The following is a 23,080-nucleotide window of genomic DNA, read 5'->3' on the forward strand; positions in this document are numbered from 1 at the left end:
TCTTGGTGGGTTAGGTGAGTGTCATCACACTCGATTTCGGGTCGTGACATCCGTTTTGACTGAGTTTTATTAGATACTGTTTTGTATGAATTACATGTGATTTAGGTTGGTATTTGTCGAGTATAGGGTTTGGCTCCTTCTGTTTCATTTTCTTGGTTTCTGGTTGAGCCTTAGACTAGAATAGTCTCGTGAAATCCTTAGTTTAGGCTACGGACCTTGTTTGTGGTATTGACTTAGCGTTATTGTCCTTATTAGGATTGATATTGATTACCTTAGTCTAGGTTTGACACTTAGATGCTTTAGCATGTGCTTTATTGCCCATATAGCTAGACGTAGCTTTCGATAGGGCTTGTTTTGGATGGTGTACCTTGTGCTAGTTCTTAAGACCTTAGTGGCTCATCGTAGTTGTAGGTTTGGGTTAATTGTGCTAAGTTGTGAGTTGAAGTGGCATGTTTGGGGTAAGGCGTCGATCCTAGAGTTATTTCTCCCACTAATTGATTCTAATTCATTTCTTGTTTCCTTCGCTTTATGGATAGCAATAGGCTTGTGATGCTTTATTGAGTTATTTTTATACTATTGGACCCGAGGCCATGATCGAGGAGTGTTGAAATTCAATTTTAGCTCAATTACTCAATCACATTCCTTATTTATTTTTCTTTGGAGGCCCCTTCCCCTTCCCCATTTTCAAACTCACTCTCTCTTTCCTTGTTCTCTCTTTAATCACCTTTTCCCCCCTTACTATCTTTGCTTGCTTACAACTTTTATCTTATTATCCCATTGATTCACTAAAACTCCACTTGGACTGAACAAGTATACATCTTTCTCTCCTCAATTTGTGCCTTTTATTTTTATTTTTTTCTTCATAACTCATGCTCTCATTCAAGGACATTTTTTCAAACTTTCTCTCTTTCTCCGAGCATACTTTTCTTCTTCTTTTTTCCCCCACATTATAGTTGAGAAGGGTCCAAAAAAAAGTGACCAAAGACCCAGACTATTTTAACTCTTCTTCTCCACTCTTCTCCCTCACCCAACAATACCCATTTTATCCTCACTTTTCTTCTCCTGCTTTCCCTCATTACGGTTGAGGAAGCAGTCCAAAACAACACCAAACACACCCCTGTCTCTCCCCTTTTCTTGTGCTGCTACAGTATCACCCAAACCATCGTTGTTCTCCTTTCTTCTTCGCCACTCTGGCGAAACCAGCAGCCTCCGACGGAGAAACAACTACAACCAACAAACCTCCCGAATCCGGTAAAGCCCTGCAAATAAGAATCCGGCGAAACTCCGTTACTCTCCTTTCACTGTGGTATCACTCTACTCTTATTCTCCTCCTTATTTTATCATATTTTGACTATTCATATTTGTTTTTTTGATGGGTATGTTCACGCTTATTTAATTTGTTCATATTGCTTTATTCACAAAGCTGGCCGGAAGATATTTAACTCCAGAAACCTAATTCTTTTCTGGTTCTTGTTTTGTTTATTATTGAGGTTGAAGTCTTTTATGTTTTGTGTTTTCTTAGTTGCTAATTTGCTGCTTGTTGGCTTCTTTAACTTTTTCTCTATATTTTGTTCTTTCTTGGCTTGGTCTTTTTTCTGCCAGTGATGTCTTTAATTGATTATTTATTGTTTATTATTGTAGATGTCATTACTTTTATCATTATTTTATTATTGTTGTTGTTTTAGATTTAGACATTTTCTCTTAGCGTTACTTTTGTTATGATTGTCATATCAGTGTTGTTATTATTTAAAGTTGCTCCATTTCTCATTCTTGCTATGCTAATGTTGTTGTTTTTGTTATGAGCATCGTGTTTAATTTTGTGTTTATCTTATGTCTTTTTTACATTTTTTAATATTACAATTCGTATACACAAGTTTAAAAGTTGGTCAATGAAAAGATCTTTCCGTTGATTTTTAAGGCCTACCTTTTTAAAAGAAGAAAGTTTTAGTTTAAATCTATATTATACGTTATATTTTGCACTTTCATTGGTAAGTATTTTTTTTTGGTAAGAATCCAATAGTAACTCAAATATGTTTTCCCCATTTTTTATTTTGTTCTTTCCTTCATCGTGATTTCATGCTTAGTTTTTGAAGATATGTTTTATTTCTGCCATGGTTACAGGTGTTTGAGTTGTTCAAATTTCCTATTTCACTATTGTGCTACTATTATTTTATTATTCTGATCTATGACTATTTTTGTGTTAATGTGATTGATTGTTGCTTTTTGCTATTTTTGTGTTATTTTATTTCTTGTTTCTTCTGTTTATTTCTTGTTAGTGGTATTAGTGTGTTTAGGACCTTTAATTTATTTAGTGATATTCTTCTTGATGATTTTATTTGGGTTGCTACTTTATATTATTTACTATTCACCATTTCAGAATGTCATTTTTGTTATTTTTATTTCTTTATTTATATTATTAAATAGATTATATATTACAAGTTAAAATTGACCAATGAAAAGATCTCTCCGTCTGCTTTCGAGGCCTCTCATGTTTATAAGACGGATTTTATTTTATTTTATTATTATTATTATTATTATTTATACCTTACTAATACTTCTATTAAGTATCTTTAGAGGTACCCAGCCCAGAGTTGTTTTCCGAGGAAGCTATTCGAATTTAATAAAGTTAGAATATTATTTTTAATTTATTATTGTGTATATTATTGACGCTAGGCAAAACTTAGGCCGTAAATACTTACATAAAGAAATTTAATTGATTCAACTATTTAATTAGTTAATTCAGATTTTTAGATAATATTAAATAATCGTTTTCCTTTAAAATATTTTTCATAATTTATTCTTTCATTGATATTGTAAGTTTAAAATGTTATTTGAGAATAGTTTTTTTCTTCTATAAAAGAAATATTTTTGTTCACAGATTACAAAAAAAATTATATGGTAAAAGAGTTTCCTTTTTTTATATTAATAAAAGACAATTCTTTTAATATTGCATAAAAAATATTTTTTTATATACATTTATATCGTCTTTCTCATATTTTCATATACATAATTGACAATAATATACATTACTTACTTGATACATACTCTTTTATACATATATTTTTATACAATTTTAGCACATATTTCTTTATATATGTGTGTGTTATACTTGCAAATAATAATTTTATCCCCTCTCTTTTTGATAAATTAAGTCTAACTCGGGTACCACATTTTTTGGATTTCGAAAGATGCTTAACATCTTCCCTTCAGAATAATGTAAACCCTTATCTAGAATCTAAATTAGTTTTTCGTAGATTGAAACGTGAGTCATACATGTCATGCATCAAATAGGTTTCCTTATTTTTCTTAATAAATTAGGTGGCGACTCTATACAACAATTAATCCTTTTAGAGTCTATAAATTGTGCTTTATCTAACCTCGGTAAAAATAGGGCATAACAAGGAGCAATTGGATTCTAGGTTAGTTCCCTCCGCCTTGATAGAGTGATAGGATTGGTATTATGTCTTTGGTCTGCCTGTGCCTTGTTTGGATACTGGTGATGACATGCATTGCAATGATTGTTCATTCTTACATGATTTGTGGTACGGTCTCGGTGCATGCATTGGATTTTCATCATATTTTTGGGAAAGACTATTTTCACACTTTTAATTATTTTTAAACTAATTTTAACGAGAGTCGTACCACCTAGACTGTTTGATAAATTGATTTTTGAGATATTTGAGGCGTCGAGGATGTGCTCCTTTTGTGCCTGAAATACTTGAGGTATCTTGGATGTGCTCAGCTTTTACTTGACTAGCTGGCGGATAGTCGCCCTTACTTGATTTGGCTACTCATTCCTCTGGTACCACGATGGAGATAACTTGTTGCAAGACCTGATTCGGGTCCAGACATTTTATAAAGACTTTTCGCGTCCCTTATGGGCCCTTCTGGTCATGAGTACCACTGTACCGAATAAAAGAGTTGCATGAGTCCCACTTGGCAAGTCGAGGGCCGGAGTAGGTCTATACCTGATGAATTGCAGATAATTTTGCGGGTTTTACTACAAACTTGCATTCATATGCATTGCCTATCACCAATATTATTGTTTGTACCTTTCGGAGGTATGGGCTTCCGATTGGTTATTATTTGATTATAATTTTGTTTATCTTGTGTTGAATTGGTAGTCGATTAATTATGTGGCTTATTCTGGACTTGTTGTTGGTGCTTCCTATTAGGTTGATTTGGATTGGTTTCTAGGTTATGTGTTGCTTAGTGGTGTTGGTTGGTGTTATGCCCTTGTTTAATTGGCTCTTGTAAGACTTCTTTATTGCGAGTAGGTTGTTGGACTTGCGCTTTCAGTACGTTCCTTGACTCTGATTTCTCTTCTCCTGGTACCCTATCTCTTTACTCTTATTTCCTATTCTACCTTGTGTTAGCTCCTATTTAGTTATTTTTATTGTACTTACCTTATTTATATTGTTTATACTTGCTTTATCTGTGGAGCTCAGTCGGTCTATGCCTATCGAGTACCATTCATTTGGTACTCATACTACACTTCTGCACACTGCAGATCATAGCATGGGTCGTCGTCGTTGATTTGGATTTCGTGTAGAGCAGCTTTGAATTCAGAGATTTGGTGAGCTATTGGCGTTCAAAATTGTCTATTTCCATCTACTTGGGCTAGAACTAGTCTTTACATTGCTTTAAAAGACAGTTTGTACTTATATTTGTATTCGTAAAAGCCTTGTACTTTTATTTTGATTAGATGCTTGAATACTGACTGATGCCAGGTGTTGGGGATAGTTCTTTATATATATTTATGTTGGTTTCTCTTTCTTTTTATTGCTTTTGGTCTCTTTCTTCTACTTGGTTATCTTCCGTTTGATAGCTTGTTGCCTCTAGTTCCGAGCTATGGATTAACTTACCTACTAGTGGATTGTAATAGGTGCCATCATGATTTGAGAAATCGGATTGTGATAGATGAATAAAGCACTGGAAGAAGTTAGAGTAAATGGAGTAATGTATTCGCTGATTTATATATTTAATTTAATACTTACTCGATAACGTATATTTTTTTCCTACTTTATAGTTTATTCGTAAGAGTCGTTGAAATATATGAGCATATCAAGTAGTAGTACTAATGAGTCCAGTAGCAACATTGAAGATGTTTTTTTTTGCGTTGCAGCAACTGAACATATCAAACAAGTCACATGAGAACATAGCTTGTTATCTTGAACACAACAACATACATTTAGGCCTGATATAGTATAGATCAATGGATTTCTTTGTGAAAATTGCATGCGTATGTGTGAGTCTATGCAGTTATATCTTAAAATATTTTATCAGCTTGTTAATTTGATAAAATAAAATAACTTATTGCCTATCGAGCGTCGAATCACGCGGGTTCAAGTTGAAAAAGTTGGCGGAATTTTTCTAATCATTGTTGCACGAAATAATAATCAACGTTCAACAAGTGAATTTTTTAATATTCACTTAAAATGATTAATCGACATATTAAAATGGTTGCCAGACAATTAGTAAGATGGTAACAACATTTATACAATAAAAAAATATGACAAATATACATTCAAAAATTCAATATAATACTCAATTTTGATCTTGATTTAAGGTAAACTTTCAAATAAACTAATAAATTTATTTTATGGCCTTGATAAATGTTCACTTATATTATGTGTGTAGTTTATTAGTATTCAGTTACATGCTCACTATTAAATTTGTTTAAATAGACAATAGTTATTTTATAACTTTGCATTATCTTGAAAGCACCGTTTGATTATTCTTATAAATATTAAGTTTACAAAGTGCATGTGTGTAATGTTTTCAATTTATTTCATGTTCACCAGATTAATATTAATGTATTCTTTATATGATAGAATTGTGTTGATGTGATTGATGAAACATAAATAGAAGGGAAGGTTTGTAAAGTGGTGCAACAAGCATATCGTAATCGCAAAGAAAGAACATCACAAAATGTTTTATGTGCTTATGATTTTGATATGCGATTTATCTTCGTTGCTGCTGGTTGGAAAGATATTGTCAGTGACAATAAAGTGCTTAAGAATGCACTTGTCGAGCCAAAATCACAATTTTTATTTCTGCTACATGGTAACTTTAAATTAGATCCTTGCTAATTTCAATCATTTAAAAAAATCACCGCTTAAAATAAATATTATTTATTTACACAACTATCTTATTTACGTCACATGTCTTTTTAGTAATTCGTTACAAAAATATTATTTTTATTGGTAGATAAATATTATGTTGTTGATGCTGATTTTTGAAATACGAATTTTTTTTAGCTCCATATAAAGGACTACGCTATCATTTGCAAAATTATAGAGGAAGTGAAAGAGAGCCTCCATTCGCCAAAGAACTGTTTAACTATAGGCATTCATCTCTGCACAATGTTATTGAATGAACTTTTAGAGTTTGAAAAAATAAATTCAGAATACTGAAACAAAGTATGAATCATTATGATATTGACACACGAGTGCCAATTGTCATAACTTGTGTAGTGTTACATAATTTTTTGCGAGAATATCAAAAGAACAATAAAATATTTATGGTCTATGAACATGAAGATATAATTACTGATGATATTGACCAATAAATGACTCAAAGTAACAATTTTGGTTCGTAGAAATGCAAGTTCAACATGAGGAGATTTTGATTCGTACTATGTAGGAGGATTATATTAAAGACTAGTACACTACAACTTATATTTAATTTTATTGTTTAATTGAATTAAAGTTTGATCAATAAATATTATATTATTTTAGGATAACATTGTGATAGTGTATTATATGATTTTATAAATTTTTCTTATTTGATAAAATTATATAAAAAATTGGGACAATTTTATTAGTTTTACAACTTATAAGATTTTTATGTTTATGAAAAAATATACAACATAAAAAATTCAAATGGTATATTCAAACAAAACTTCACCGTTATCTTATAATTTCATATCGGTCAAAACGAGCCCTTAAAATCAAATTATTATATTTTACTAAATTTTTTTATGTTTCATCATGTGGCTTTAAAGTTGACTTTAAAATTACGGCCACACAAATTAAATTTTGGCGGTTCCCTCCATTTGTTCATCCAAATTTGAATGCATCTGAATCTCTTCCGCCCATCAATGGCCGGCCCTTCCAACCCCCAAACCCTAAACATCTCCTCAGCTTTCACTGAAGACGATGATTTTCAAGACCCGTCACCTTCTCAGCTTCGTTTGCCAAAACCCACCTCAAAAATTGCATCGCGCAAGCCTCTCGGACCGTATAACAGTGCCACTCCTCGTACTTTCAAGAAGCCAAATGGCGGCAAGGAGAACTTTTTTATTGTTGGAAAGTGTACTGATGATTTGGGTCATGGATTGGATAGTTCTCGTCCTACCAAGAAGCCGAAACAACAGCCAGTAAGTACCGAGAAAGACTGTCTTGCCCCTGTTGTTGTTGAAAAATCTGACGAAAATGGGAAGAGCCTTAACCCCGTTCACCAGAAATCGGAGTCTGATTTTGAGGATTTGGATTTTGGTCATGGGTTGGATAACATAGAATCAACTATAGATTGTTGTTCTGGGGTCCAAAGAACGAGTAACGAGGAAGAATTAAAGAGGGGTTACTTATTTAAGTCGATAGAGGCGAGGTTGCTCAATTCGAACGGCGGGTTCGAAGAGAGGAAGGAGGAGGAGTCGAAGGAGTGCTCTGAGCTTGATTTACTGCTCAAGTTATGTGGTGAGGAGGATGAAGTAGATGGTGATGCTTTGACAGCTGATTTGCTTAGGCAAGAAGGGTGCTTGGGATTAGACGAAGATTGTGGCCTAATTTGTTGTCCCCTTTGTGGAGCAGATATTTCAGATTTGAGTGGTGAAATGCGACTGGTTCACACTAATGAGTGTCTTGACAAAGAGGAGACTCCAATTGATGTAAGATGCTCTTACCTAATATCTGTTTCTTATTGTTTGGAATGTAGCAACATATACCTAAGAAACATGTGTATGACAGTATTAAATTGATTTCTTTTGCGGTTTAGGTGTCACATCAGTTTATGGTGAGTCTTGGAAGCTTTTTCCAAATGTTTTCTGTTGACATGAGCACTTCTTAATCACTATAATTCCCAATATTATATGGTATACTGATTTTAAGGACCAGGCACCTTCCCCATTGAGGTGATGATAAAGGAAATGTTTGTGCCCAACTTGTTGACCAAGTAGGAATGTTAAATGGTGATATGGTTTCTCTCTACTGCTATAGTTTGAGCTACCATATTGCTATTTTGAACCTTGAAATAGTTGGTCCGTTAATTGTGATAGATGAAAATGGGAGTACTATCACAAAATAGAGGAGATTAATAGTGAAACACGTAATCTTACTATTAGGCGGTCGTTTGGTTGATGGATTCGGAATAAGTAATTCTAGCATATATCCTGTATGAGATGATACAATATTTGGTTGGTACATAAGAAAAAAAACTATCTCCGCATAACTAATATAGTGTCTAATTGACTATATCAGATAATACCAACATTAAGTTATACAAGAATCTATGTATTATTTATGCGGAATAAGAATATGTATATTAGACTATATAAAGACAAAAATTTCTTTTAGAGTAGGTAATTCATGCATACCACATCTCTTGGTTATAAATGCAAGATAGTCAAATACTACAAAACGCGTTTTGAACGCGTAGTCAAAAAGGGAACAAAACGTGTTTTGAACGCGTAGTCAAAAAGGGAGGTGCAATACACGGATTTTACGCGTTTCTAGTTTCCTATAAATAGAGGGCCTCTTGCCCTCATTTAGATCATCCCACAAAATACAATCCAAAAGAGTAAGAACACAAATAGAGTTATACACCAAGATAAATATTGTAGTCTTGAGTTTCCTCTTTAGTGAGTTGTTCCTTTTACAAGAGAGAAGTGTTAATTGTTGTTTTCTCCTTGTATTTGAGAGCAATGTACTTCCATATTATCATAGTAAGATCCTTCTACCCCTGGTTTTTCCCCTCTATCTGTTTGAGGGGTTTCCACGTAAAATTCTCATGTCCAATTTATTTTCATTATTTATTATCATATCAAACCTTAGTTTTAGTGCTTCCTCCCCCAAAAAATAAATCACCGAATAACAATCCCTTTATTATTCATCACAACATAAACAATCCTTGCACTATAATTCCCACACAACTAACATGTGAACCAAGCCATCCCTTAGAGTATAAGTAAAGGGGGCTTATACCAAGGTAAATTGGGTTCAACACATATTGAATGTTACAAAAGAATTAAGTGAAAGATTCATCAAAGAAGAGGTCAAAGATAATATATGTGGGTTAAAGATTGTAAAAGAGCATATTTCTTTCTTGTAAGCTAAATTCCTTGCCAACTAGTGTCCCTGTGATATTGGTTAAAAGACATTTATTGGATAAACTTTTGACCATGACACTGGTTAGGCTACATATTAATCTTGAATTTTTTTACTTTGTTTCTTTGGGACATAGTTAAAAATTTAGAATTGACTACTACTAAAAGTTGAGATGTTACTTTTATGTTTAGTTGGTCTTAATCCAGAAGATCCTTAGAGAATTAAGATTATGGAAGTTGAAGTGAATGCTTCTTAAGCAATGAGCTATAGTGGCACTAGTCAGAGTTAAGGTTTTGAGCAAAGGTACTTCAGATTTATAAGATAAGAATCTGCCACATAGTAGAAAGGAACACCAATGCCTAAGTAGTTTCAGCTAGATATGCCTTGATTAGAAGGAAATGCAATGCATCCTTTTGTCATAGCCTCATAGGTATCTCCTTTAGCACCAACGTGATTCCCTGAGTGCCTAAGGAAAAATGTAGATTCAGATATAGATCCAACACTTGGTGGGAGAAAAATACGGCGAGAGATGCATCTTAAAAAGGTATGACTCGTGTATAGTTAGGGTGCCTCTCTGAATGATGTGAACATGGTACATTGCTGTCAAGAGTGATGGAAATTCATCAACAAAGTAATCAAGTAAAAGGATACACCATCAAATGGAGATAGATTATATATGGGCTAAAGATGCCTCATTCCTTTGAGGAATGTTTGTGCAGCTGGACAGAGTTTGGAATGCAACTCTCCATTGTCGGATTGACAGCTTTGGAAAAATAGATAAATCAACCTTTAAGGGAGAGTGTTCATCACCCTGTACATGATAAGTTGCTCGTCTGTAAAATACACATCTTTTAGTTTGGAAGATATCTAATTAAGGATCTGATGAACTGACTCCTATTTTTATTTTTTGATAACTGAGAAATCCCTGGGGGCCAGCATGCACACTGTTTGAAGCTTGGTGGATAATGTGTTGTGCCCCTCTACCCTTTCTCGACTTAAGTACTAGGCTTTTGTCAGTGGTAGGGCCTGAACTCGTGATGTGCGTGTAAGTGTAACCATACATCGCGTGCTGTGCTCCCACCACTATACCAAAGCACTGTGGTCTGACTCTGTTGTTCTTTTAGTAACTCTAGCTAGTCTTTTGATTTTCTTTCTTCTACTCCTGCTTTTTTCTTTGACAGTTTTACCATGCTGCTGGCATTTTAATTGCGTATCTACAAACACTTATATAGAATGTAAGGAGGAAAGTAAGAAAGATGTCAAACACGCATTTGAAGTTAATAATAAGCAAAGGGTTATGCTGTGCAAAGCCCGATATACCACCACGCTCTCAATCAAGATTCATTTATTACAATCAAAATCAGACTACTTTTTGTTGTTTTGGTTACTATTGAAAAGTAAAATAACATAGAATTCTTTGAATTTCCTTGAGCAAAAATATTATAGCTATTCCATAGAAGGAGTATTCATAATCATGGTATGGAAAATGAATATGTAATTTTTAACGGCCACATGATTACAATTCCGAGTCTGCAAGTGTTCCCTGCTGCATGACTGTATCTGTATTATTCTGGTCCTTCCTCTGAGATGAGCTTTAAAAAGTTCTTTTCAAACTGGTGGTATTAAATTCTTATTTTTGGAAATGCTTCATAAATTGGAAATTGTGTTTCGTCACCCTCAGTTGCCAGCTGCATGTTTTCTTGTGTTGGACCTTTACAAGTTGGGTCTGCCCCAAATTAGCAAAACTTTGTTCAATCATACTTTTAGGACTAGTGGTAATAAACCTGAGTTTCCTAGTCAAACATAACCAGATCATTTATCTGGAAGAAAGCAGATAGACATGATCTTTCTTACCAGTTCAACACCTTAAAAAAAAATGTATTTCCATGTCAGGGTTTCAGTTACATTTCTGTTTATCATGTTTCTAATTCAAGTGTGCTTGGAGACACTGTTGCTGTTATAGTTCATCAGAGAAGTTACCCCTGTTTCCTGATTTTAAAGAAAACATTGGAAGTTAAATTTGGTTTACCTCTATTTGAATTTGTTGATCATCTTGCAGGTGGTTACTGCCAATAATGATGTTTCTTTTCAGTGTCCTGGGCAAGTGCTTAATGATTCCCCATGTCAATCTCCTAAAGAGGTTGTCCACGTGTCACCTGTTGTTGAATGGTTACGGAATCTTGGACTTGCTAAATATGAAGAAATCTTTGTTCGGGAGGAGATTGATTGGGAGACTTTAAAATTCTTGACAGAAGAGGTTTGTTTATTGTTCTTATTGCTAATATCTTTGTGCACATAAAACTAATGATATTTCTAGTCACACTAGTTTGTCGATATTCTCCTAGGAGATTTCTGATAATAAAAGGGAACATAGAAGGAAATATAAGATTTATATTTTTTTGGCTGACCTTGTGCAATTCTTTGCTTCCGGAAGTGCACTTGTTCCTGCGAGGTGATTACGTCCAGCTTTTATGCACCTGTAATATAGGGTTTTGCTTTTTTTAGGATTTAAGTGACTATTCATGGTTATTTTTAGAGAAGATTATGTTGTGAGTATAAAGCTTTAAACTCAGAATTGGGTTGGTTAAAATGCATCAGAGCATATTAAACTCGAACCAATCTGATGCATTTATGTCCCTAGTAATATGTGAAGGGCCATTTTTTCGCTAATTGACTATATTGCACCAAGGGTAGGATGTTCATGGGCAGGGTGAGGCCATGGCCTCAAGGATTCTCCTTCTTATGTTTTTCCTTCTAGAAAATGGTGCATTGTTCCTTCCATTGAGTGCACCCAAAGACGCATAAAAGAATCTATAACTTAACCACCAATCTCATTTTGTGTTTCTTCTCATTACCTATTTTGTTGGAGGTCCCATCCTACCATTACATGTTTTGAACTACAAATTCGTATTTGCAGTTAGCCGTGTGGGGTTCAGAACAAGGTCGCAACAGTGAGAATTAGAAACAGGAGTAGTCTTGAAGAATCATTTAAATAATAACGAAAGTGATAATTCTCCGGTTATTATTGTTTGAGTACAGCGTCAGCTTCTCTTTAAATTCTTGCACCCAAAAAGAATTTACTTTAGGTTCACGCCAAGAAGATCAAGGTAAAAGTAACACTTCGAATTTTCTTCTCCAGAGGGAAATGAACCTCGCAAATTCACATACCCTATAAAGCAAGACTTATTTCTCTACCATGTATTCATTGAATATAATTCTCATGGTGATTTCACTGCAGAAGTAATTGACCCAGTTTACCTCCCCTCAAACTCAATCCTTTTCAAGTTGGGGTTGTGAAGGGAGGCTTTGCTGACCTGTGTTTGTTATTTCCACTGTTATCTTATTTCTGTGATTTGGTGACAAACTATTAAAGCTGTTTATTTCACTTGGTGCTCAAGCTACTAAGCTTTAGTTGTATCTTTGCCCAACTAATTCCACTATTTCAAGTTCCGTTACAGGATTTATTTAGCATTGGTGTCACTGCTCTTGGTCCTAGGAAAAAGATCGCTAACTCTATTTTGGAGCTAAGAAAGGAAACTCCTGAGGAAGAAGTAGCTCGACAAGCTGTTACAAAAATTGTACCTGTTGATGCTGGTACTAAACCAAGCAAGTTGATAACCGATTATTTCATTTCTCCTGTTTCGGAAAGAAAGAAAGCTTGTGCTACTGACAGGGAACAAACAGAGGTCGGAAGAACTTGTTCAAGTGCTTCCCGTAAGAGAATTCAGAAGAAAAATCCAGCCAAGAGTGCAAAATCTAAAGATATTCCTGTGTGGTGTTCTATACCAGGAACACCATTCCGAGTGGTAAATATCCTAAATACATAACCTACTTATATGGGCTTTTGTATCATCTTAGTTATTGGAATAGCTGCATAATTTACTAATCAACAGCATCTGTTTTACCACAATTAAGTAGAATGCTGAAACTGCACATATATTACTGGAATCTCTCCATAGTATGTACACATTTGTGGGATTTCCCACAATGGAGACTACAGTTGCTGGTTCAAAGCAAAGCAATGCCATTGTGTATTTTATACTGTATTAGTGTTTTAACTAACTGTATGATTTCCTGTGTTTTAATGCTTGTGAGATTGAACATTATTGCACTATGATTCCACTTGTGGGATTACATTGGGCATTGTTGTTGTTTTTGACAAAAAAGTACCAGACTTTTTTCCCCCCAACTGCTAAGATATAAAATTGTTATTCTTTACACCTCTCTTCTGATATAAATTGCTACAATTATCTTGTTTACATTGCAGGATGCTTTCAAGTACTTGAGAAGAGATTGTTCTCATTGGTTCCTCAGCCACTTCCATTTAGATCGTAAGACCTCTTCTGGTAACCATATTTTCAAATGTTTATAGCTGAATCATCTCAGAAGAAACAGATCGTAAGGCAGTCTCCTTTAACTCTGCTTGTAGGGGCATTTCCAAAATCGTGCTCACTTTTAAAAAAAGGCTTAAATATATTTTGTATTTGTTAAAAAAGTTGTGGAACCTTCTTTTGATTCTCTATAATAAAACTTCTCGGCACTCCAAATAACCAGAAGTCCTTTCTTTTTCCTTCCTGCAACAAATGCTAAATAATTAACATTTTTGACTCTAATCTTAATACTCCCTCCGTTTGAAAGTTTGACTTGGCACGGAGTTTAAGAAAACAAAGAAGACGTTTTCATCTTGTGGTCCTAAACTAAAGTTATGTCAAATGTACCAAAATACCCTTTAATCTTGTGGCCTTAAACATGCCACGTGGAAAGTTGAAATTAAAGTTTTACCAAAAAAGGAAAGAGGTAATTCTTTTTGGAACAAATTAAAAAGAAAATGAGGTCATTTTTTTTGAAACGGAGGGAGTAAAATTTTAAGTCAAACTACAACAAAAATGAGACGGAGGCAGGAATTGGTTTGACTTTGACCCTTGAATGAGACTTAGAGCTTTCATCTATATGCTTGCAGGAGTTTTTTGAGGTACACTATCAGTCGATTGAGTAATTACATGTTTAACAATACAGAGAAGCACATTTACTTTCATGCACTTGTCAATAAAATGAAGCTGACAAGGTTGCATTATATTCATTTTCATTTAAGCTTATTCTCCATGTTCGTGTTATAGGATATGCTGGACTAAAATAAATGTTGGTTTTCTTAATGGTCACCACATATAACTTTATATTTCTTTAGAAAATTGAATTACTTGTCGTATTCATCTTTTTGCATAGGATTTCCTCATTTATCATGATAGTCAATTGATAACTTTTTGTATCTTTTAGTAATAAGAGGTTTTTAAGGATGTTACATATTTGTTATGTGGAATTCATCATGTAGATATTAATCAGCCCTAAGTCCTACTTGATTGGTTGCTGCCTTGTGGCATGGCGTTCATTGAGAATTGTTAGATGCATCCTTATAGTTGTATATGATAATCTAGTTTGATTATTATGTGATCAGCAATTAGCTTATCAGTCCAGCTTTGAATTTTGTTATCTTATATCACTGTAGATTATCAAGGCCTCACTAAGTCCTTCTGTCATGGAAAAATTTATTGTTCCTCAATTACGGCAAAGCTTGTTAATCTGAAGATTGGAATCCCATGGGACATGATACAAGTTTTACCCATCAACCAGAAGATCAGCATAGCAGGGATTGATGTCACATGCTTTGATGCAAACCATTGCCCGGGTTCTCTAATAATCCTTTTTGAGCCACCCAATGGTAAGGTGTGGTACAAATTGGTTTGCCCTGTGCTTTTTTCTGAATTCTAGTTTGATTGCTCTTGTGATGGATGTTTTGTTTGTGTTATGCAATAGGCTGTCCTGCACACGGGGGATTTCCGATTTTGTGAAGAAATGACAAGGAATTCAATCTTGCAGACTTGTGGTGTCCACAGTCTCATCCTAGATACTACATACTGTGACCCTCAGGTATTTAGATTGTTAATTCATTCTTGGCGAGGAAGACAAATAACCTACCAACAATATGTGCTTTGGTGTATATTCTAGGTTGTAAACTCAACATATGTTCATATATTTTGGGTGTCATGCCCTGGCCATAGAAGCAAACACTTTGAAGAAATACTCTAATATAATTTATGTTACATGTATGTTATCTAATATTTTGAGCCGAGGGTCTTTCGGAAACAACCTCTCTATCTCCATGAGGTAGTGGTAAGGTTTGCGTATACCCTACCCTCCCCATACCCCACTTGTGGGACTTCGGCGAGAAAACTTTCCCATTCTTCTAAAAATTTCCATTTTTAGATTCCATAAATAGTAAGATTCCATTTTATTTGTCTGCCCCCGGGTATGTTGTTGTTGCATGTTATCTAATATTAAGATTTTGTCCTTACATCTGACATAACAAGAAATAATATAGATAGGAAACGATATTGACTTTGTTATACATCAGTTGTAAGAAGCAGAAAATACAATTTATTTATCCAAACATTCAAAAAGACAGGAAACATACAAGACTAATCCATGCACCAGGAACATATGAAACAGTGAAAATCTTGTATATACAGTTGAATACATTTCAGTATGTCATCAGCTGTTTCCATTAATACTTCAGATGTTGTAAGAGTTTGCTTGCCTTGCAGTATGACTTTCCCAAACAGGAGGCTGTTATTCAATTTGTTATTGAATCAATACAAGCTGAAACTTTCAACTCGAAGACCTTGTTTCTCATTGGTAGCTATACTATAGGTAGAATTCATCTCTGACTTTTTAAGTTTCTTGGTAATATTGTGGCCAAAAGCTCAAAAGGCACCTAGTGTCTTATGCTTAGTGCTTTCATCAAAAAGCAATTTCTCATGGTTTCTGTCCTTATTCAGGAAAAGAGAGGTTGTTTGTTGAGGTTGCTCGTGTTCTGCAGAAGAAAGTCTATATCACTGCATCAAAGTTAAGCATTTTGGAGTGTCTGGGTTTTACACAAGAAGAAATGCAGTTTTTCACATTAAATGAGCAGGAAAGCCAAATTCATGTCGTGCCTATGTGGACACTGGCTAGCTTCAAAAGGTTGAAGTATGTTTCTAATCAGTATGCGGTAAGTTTTTTGATGTCGAAGTGTTTTGGATGATTTAAATTCTGATGCAGCCTCAGTCTGATGCTTTAAGTTTCTTGGAGATGGAAAAAAGTTGGTGTTGATTTTAGGTCCATATTTTAATCAGTAATTATATTGATTGAAAATAACAAAAAACTCCACATAGTGAATACCATTATCTTATACTAATTGGAGGGCCTAGAAGTTTTCTTTAGACCAACATACTCGTTGTAATAGGCTACAAATTTGTCAGGTTTGTTGCCATCAATTAGGTGCTTTCTCAGCAAGACCTAAGAGAGCTATCTAGCCAAAAGTTTGCACAAAATCTAGAGCTAAATTCTTTCGTTGGCACACCTCTATGCGTCTTGGTTGGGCTCTTCAAACCCTTCAGCCATTCTCTATGTTTTTCAGTTTTTGTGTTTGACTTCGTCTCCTCATTCCTCTATGCTGTCATCCCTTGCACCTAAGTATATTACATATATGTTTTTTCCTTTATAGCGCACTTAAGTAAATTACATATATGCTTTCCCTTTATGGTTACCCCCTTTGTTTAATTTATATGACACACTTTCTGTTTTGAAAATTCTTGGCTCTACTGACGTATGTCTTGTTTTCCTTGTTTCTCCTCTCTTGTTCTTCTCTCTTAAGCCGAGAGTCTTTCGGAAACAACCACCCTACCTTTCAAGATGGGGGTTAGGTCTGCATACACTCTACCCTTCCCCAGACGCCACATGGTGGGACTATACTGGGCTTGTTGTTGTTGTACTTTCCGTTTTGAAAATTCTATTTCTACACAACTTATACAACTTTCAAGAATTTGAATTTATTAAACTACACACTCTAACTTTGATGTGGTGTTTGCTTTCTTTTCAACCAATACTTAATTTTCTCTACCGTAATTGCTTATATTTTATACTTCAGTCAAACGAAATGTTAGGCGCCATCCGATAAAGTAAATAGGAAGGAAATTAAGTTATTGGTTTAGCATTTCACTAGGAGGTCTTTACTTAAAAATGTGACACAACATTAAGATGGAGTATTTCTTGAAAAAATTTGTGTACTTGCATTGTTTTGTCCTACCAAAACTGACTATTTCCTGGTTGCTTGCGCTGCCATTGACCACAGGAAGAAGTGTTGATTGCTATAGCCCCCTTTGGTAGAATGTGCCTTATCCAATTACATCTTTACTTGGAACTCTCCAACCAATATGTTTTTGCACCACCATATACAAAAGCTTTTGTTTATTCATCATTGATATGCAACAATTTGTTACCACTTCAGGGTCGGTACAGTCTTATAATTGCTTTCTCTCCAACTGGTTGGTCATTTGGTAAAGGAAAGAAGTCAACTGGAAGCAGGTGGCAGCAGGGTACTATCATCAGGTCATTATATACTACTATTTAACTTAATGTAATTACTATAACTGAGTCAAGGTACTAGATCAATGGATGACATTTAACTCCTGAACCAACACACATTTCTGATTTGGTTTGATCTCAGGTATGAAGTACCATACAGTGAACACAGCAGCTTTTCAGAACTCAAAGAGTTTGTTAAGTTTGTATCTCCTGTTAACATCATCCCTAGTGTAAACAATCATGGACCTGATTCCAGCAGCGCAATGGTTTCACGCCTCTTGGACTGATCTATTCGACACCAAATAGCAGTAAATTCTTTGCATCTTGCCTTGTTTTGTAAGTTGAGATGGCATTTGGTTACTTTTTAATTTAGTTTATCATGTTATACCAATCTGTGTTGTAGCTTGGATAATGTAACTGCTGATGTTATGTGTATTCTCGTGCATGATCTAATAATAGTTGGAGTATTCAGTTCAACGGAAAAGAAAACGTAACAACAATTATTTCCAAACGAGTAGTTTTGGCTCAAAACTTGTTGAACTGTTAATTTTTTTATACTAAATAAGCATAAATAATAGATTTCGAACCTAATAAATTAATTATGTGTCTCATCCTTCTTATCCTTTATTGTTTTTTTTTTTGTCTTTCTTCTTGTGTATTTTTGTGGGTTGTTTGTTGGGGTTTCTTTCAAATATTTGAAATTTCATGTTTTATCTTTAACCTTAATTATTAATTTCTTGACTTTCCGAAATGCTAATAATCATGGGATTATAATAACACATGTACTTTATTTAGGATTTCTTAAAGATGAACAAATAAAAATGAATGGAAAATTTAGTTTAAAATTTACCTGATGGACACCCCTTATGGATTGACTGCCCAATGATAATACTTTGAACAAAAGTCATCTATTGAATTGTACTAAAATCATCCATCACAGAACACAATGATACTAAACAGTACTACAGCTAGTATTCCCTCTGGTCTATTTTACTTGTTATATTTATTTTATATTTTTTTAAAGATGACATTAATTAAAAAGGTGACTTTATTTAAATTATTTTTATTTATTCTTATGTCAATTTAATATATCATTCGCTTACTTTACTTGTTATATTTAGATTTGGCACACCCATTTAAAAAATAATATATAAGATGACTATTTTATTATAATATTTTTTATTAATTGATGTTTAGTATTAGGTCTTGAAAATAATTTGGAGAATAAGTAATTAATGGTAAAAATAATACATAAAAAAATTAATTTTTCTTAATGTGTTAAAAGTGACAAGTAAAAATAAAAATCTATTTTTAAAATAGTAAAAGTTAACAGAGGGAGTATTACTATCCCTTTTATATCATTAATATCTTCATATTTATTGAGTAAAGGTGTAGATGAAAACTAACACTAATTAATTGTATCTTGTTTTTCTAAATTGACAATTATTCTTTCCAATTCATATTATTTGGTCTATATTGACCTGATACAATTCATAAAAAAAATTTTAATGTGTATTTTATCAAACTAATTTTATTAATGATGTTTTGGAATTCTAAATTTGACTATTGCTATTTTATGTAGTTATTTAGTATTAAAGTAGTATGCAAAAAAAGTAAATAAAATTCTCTTGATCTACTAAAAGAGACAAGTAAAATGACACATTAAGTTTTGATATAAGGGCCAAGTAAAATGAAACGGATAAAATATTTTACACCATTTATTTTTATCACAAGTAAAATGAATTAGAGGGAGTACTACTCCTCCCCTATCCAATTCATATTAATGATGCTTTTAACTTATACACCCCTTAAAAAATCTACTTACTCTTAAAAAGTATTTCCTCAGTTTCTATTTATAAGTTATCCTTATTAAAAATAGATGTCCTTAATATATGTTATTTCACAAAATCAATGCATAAATAACACTATTTTTCCTATTTTATCCTTGTTAGTTATAAGTCTTAAAAATATATATTTGATCAACATAGAAAAACTAAGTAAATAATTCATGTCCATTGGTCAAATTAATGAATCAAAATAAATTAATTCATGCTCATTGATTGAAAACTTGACTTCAAAAAAATATTAAATAAGGATAGAATGATAAATTCATTTAGTTTCTTAATGCATGTGAAAATCTAAAACGATGACATATAAATAGGAACGGAGGAAGCAACAGGTATCTTTACTAACTTATCCTTACTTAAATATCAACTATTTGATATAATTTCTTGATTACATAAAAAATTACTTCTTGAAGATGGAAGTCTTCTTTCTTTTGTCGACTATTTTTTTTAAAAATAATTAATACCTTCTTAATTGCGTGAAATATCACTTATTTTATATTAAAATAAAGGCAAGAATATAACTTAATATAGAGTGGAGGGAGTATATGATATTTTTCTATTTAGGGTAAACTCTTCCAACCATATTCATTAAGTGAAGGCAGGTGGCAAGTCTTTTCTCAACCATAAGACTATTGTTGATATATATATATATATATTCAACTATCTTCTGTTCTAATTGCTGCGAGTGAAATCATGATTTGTTTACGAGTCAAAGTCCAAGGGCTTATGCTATTGATTCTTCAACTAGTTTATATATTCATTTAGTTGATCATTGACTATTTATATTATATTATATATATTTTTTCATTTTAATTTATATAATATAGTTTGACTTGACATGAAATTTAAAAAATATAAAAAGATTTTGCAATATTTTAAGACTATCCTTAAAAAGCGCATGAGCGATTTAGAAGGGGGCAAAGGTATTCAACCAACCTCAGCAAAAAATTACACGATATATATTAATAGATTTTGAATAACTTGAACGCAAGATAGAAGTTGACTTAGAGTCCGTTTGGATGGGCTTTAAGTTGGTCAAAACCAACTTAAAGCCCTTTTTTAGTTTTTGGACGTGCTTGCCTAATGCTAACTTTAAGCCATAAAGTTCTTAAAGTCAGTCAAAAATGAAAAGTTAGGATTCCTAATTTTTTTTTTCTAGGTGCTTAAAGTCATTTTCTTTGACCATGGAAATTACTTTTATATCTCTTATATTTTAACTAAATTCCCAAACTATCTTTTTTATTCTTTTAACCCTAAAATTCACATCATTTTCCTCATTTAAGTACTTTTATCCAAGAAATAATTTTCAGCACTTCAAAGTTCTAAAAGCACTTTATACATAAAAAATATTTTTTTAAGCCCATCCAAACGGGCTCTTAGTTTTAAGATAAACAACTATATTATCTCCTTGTTTTCTATAGTTTGTATCTGATGTATTAAACAAACAAAAAAAGGGACAAAAATTGGGTTAGTGCTTGATTTCATCACCAGTAAGCCCAAAACATTTACGTATGAGCTCATATCAAGTCTTTGTTTCATCCAAGTAAGGGTGTATATGGACTGGATTGGTTCGGACTTTTTACAAACTAAACCAAATTATTTGTGTCGAATTATTAAATCTATAAACCAAACCAAACCAATAAAAGTCGGGTTTTTCGATATCAATTTTTCTCGAATTTTTCGGGTTTTTTCGGGTTTTTTTGGGTTTTTTCGGATTTTTCGAGTTTTTCATAGTATCTAATAATAAGCACAGAACAGTGCTTCTTAAAAAGAGTTCTAGTACAAAATATCAACATATAAGATGGAGGCAGAACACTGTTTGAAGTTTTAACTTTATAATATAACTTTATAAGATGGGCTTTTTTGTATATTATTTAGATGGGCTTCTCAAGTCCAAATCTAAATGTAAGAAAGAAAAACAATTATGAAAATTTTTAAAAATATATTTATAAATTACATTTTAATAAATATTTTTATGTATAACATAATTTAAAAGTAGTATATCTATAATCGGGTCGGTTTGACTTTTTTTAGTTAAAACCAAACCAACCCTATAATGGTCGGATTTTTTTTCCAAACACCAAACCAAGTCAAACCAAACCACTAGTCGGGTTTTTTTCTGGTTTGGTTCGATTTATCGGTTTGGTGCGGTTTATCGATTTGCCCTGTACAGCCCTAAATCCAAGTATGGACTCATACTAAATTAATGACATACTTATCACATATAAAGATAATATTTAATTAACATGGATTGTGGTGTAGTGATGAGACTGTTTCACTCTTAAATAACGATTTTGGGTTCAAATCCTGGTTACAGAGAAAATCTTGTTTGGAGCACCGCCACCCTCGAATGGACCTTGCAATATGCGATCTGAATTTAATTGAAGCTCCAATGCAGATTCCGCACACTGAATAAAAAAATAAATATGTAATCATTGCAACAGTAGCACACAATTTTTATATCTAGACTTTGACTTATTTCAACCTTTAAATTGGTCAAAGAAAGACTTCGAGTTTCTCAAGAGCACTATATACAATCTAACAAACACCCATTCCAAACAACTAATACCTAAATCTTTAATTAAAATGTGATTAAAAAAAATAGGACTATTCTCTTTGATCTCAAATTTATTAATTGCTTTAGCAGAAATAACTTGTCACTGTCGTCCTTCGAAGCTTCTCATTTTATTCCGTAAGGTTTTAACATATGTATCATTTACAAAATGGTTAAGAATATTATATTGGCTTCTACACATTGCCTTATATAACCATAAATGTATTCCAATCCTTTATACCACTAAAGATATACGTTTTTTTCGAAGGAATAAATCGATAGAGAGCCGTTGATAATTTAGTATTTCTGACAAAGAATCGACTAATAGAGATTTGTTGAAAATTATCACATTGATAAGAAAAATCGTCAGACACAGTATTTTTGATAACCTCCATCACTTAGTTAGTTAAAAGTTAAGTATCAAAAACACATTTAAGAAAAAATTAACTAAGTGACAAAGGCTGTCAATTCAAATGTGTCATTTTAATTTCCATTTTCACAAGACTTTGAAATACGCCAACTAGGAATCGAATCAAATCGAAATCTGTAAGAGGATACTATTTTACCACTTGAGTACTGGCATTCATTGATCTAAGATTTTCATTTTTATACTCTTCAACTATTATGAAGTATCAATAAACAACAGTTATAAAATATCAATGGAATAAAAATCGGGATAAGACAATTCAAATAAATCATGGAGAAATACTATGCAAGTTTCAAGACAATTTCCTTTCTTCAAATAAAATCAATAACAAATTTGAATTTTTAAGAAAACATACCATTTTAGTGGGAAATTATTTGGTAACCAATCACAATGTGTATAATATGTAGTCCAATCTCGATCCGATCGGCTAAAGCATATGTATGACATATCATCATAATGTTGGATCCGGCTCCTCCACATTTAGATGAGTGACACTTGTCTAATATAAATTTTTAAAAGTCAAAAT

General features: G+C 33.0%; 1 protein-coding gene and 1 long non-coding RNA gene across 2 annotated transcripts; both read left to right on the plus strand.

Annotated features, from left to right (window-relative positions):
• The first annotated feature begins 834 nt into the window (after nt 1-834).
• LOC129888379 (uncharacterized) lies at nt 835-4,775 on the plus strand. The gene is made up of 3 exons (XR_008766647.1): nt 835-1,306; nt 4,176-4,331; nt 4,449-4,775. It is a non-coding gene; the product is annotated as an uncharacterized LOC129888379 (long non-coding RNA).
• A 2,208-nt stretch (nt 4,776-6,983) lies between these two features.
• Nucleotides 6,984-18,303, plus strand: LOC129889354 (uncharacterized). The gene is made up of 10 exons (XM_055964625.1): nt 6,984-7,891; nt 11,386-11,583; nt 12,785-13,132; nt 13,594-13,657; nt 14,830-15,047; nt 15,138-15,251; nt 15,926-16,031; nt 16,160-16,371; nt 17,650-17,750; nt 17,869-18,303. Exons 1-10 carry the CDS (start codon nt 7,076-7,078, stop codon nt 18,011-18,013), a joined length of 2,322 nt encoding a protein of 773 aa, XP_055820600.1. The 5' UTR covers nt 6,984-7,075; the 3' UTR covers nt 18,014-18,303.
• Nucleotides 18,304-23,080: the final 4,777 nt, after the last annotated feature.

The sequence above is a fragment of the Solanum dulcamara genome, chromosome 5 (assembly GCF_947179165.1).
Source record: "Solanum dulcamara chromosome 5, daSolDulc1.2, whole genome shotgun sequence".
NCBI classification, from domain to species: domain Eukaryota; kingdom Viridiplantae; phylum Streptophyta; class Magnoliopsida; order Solanales; family Solanaceae; genus Solanum; species Solanum dulcamara.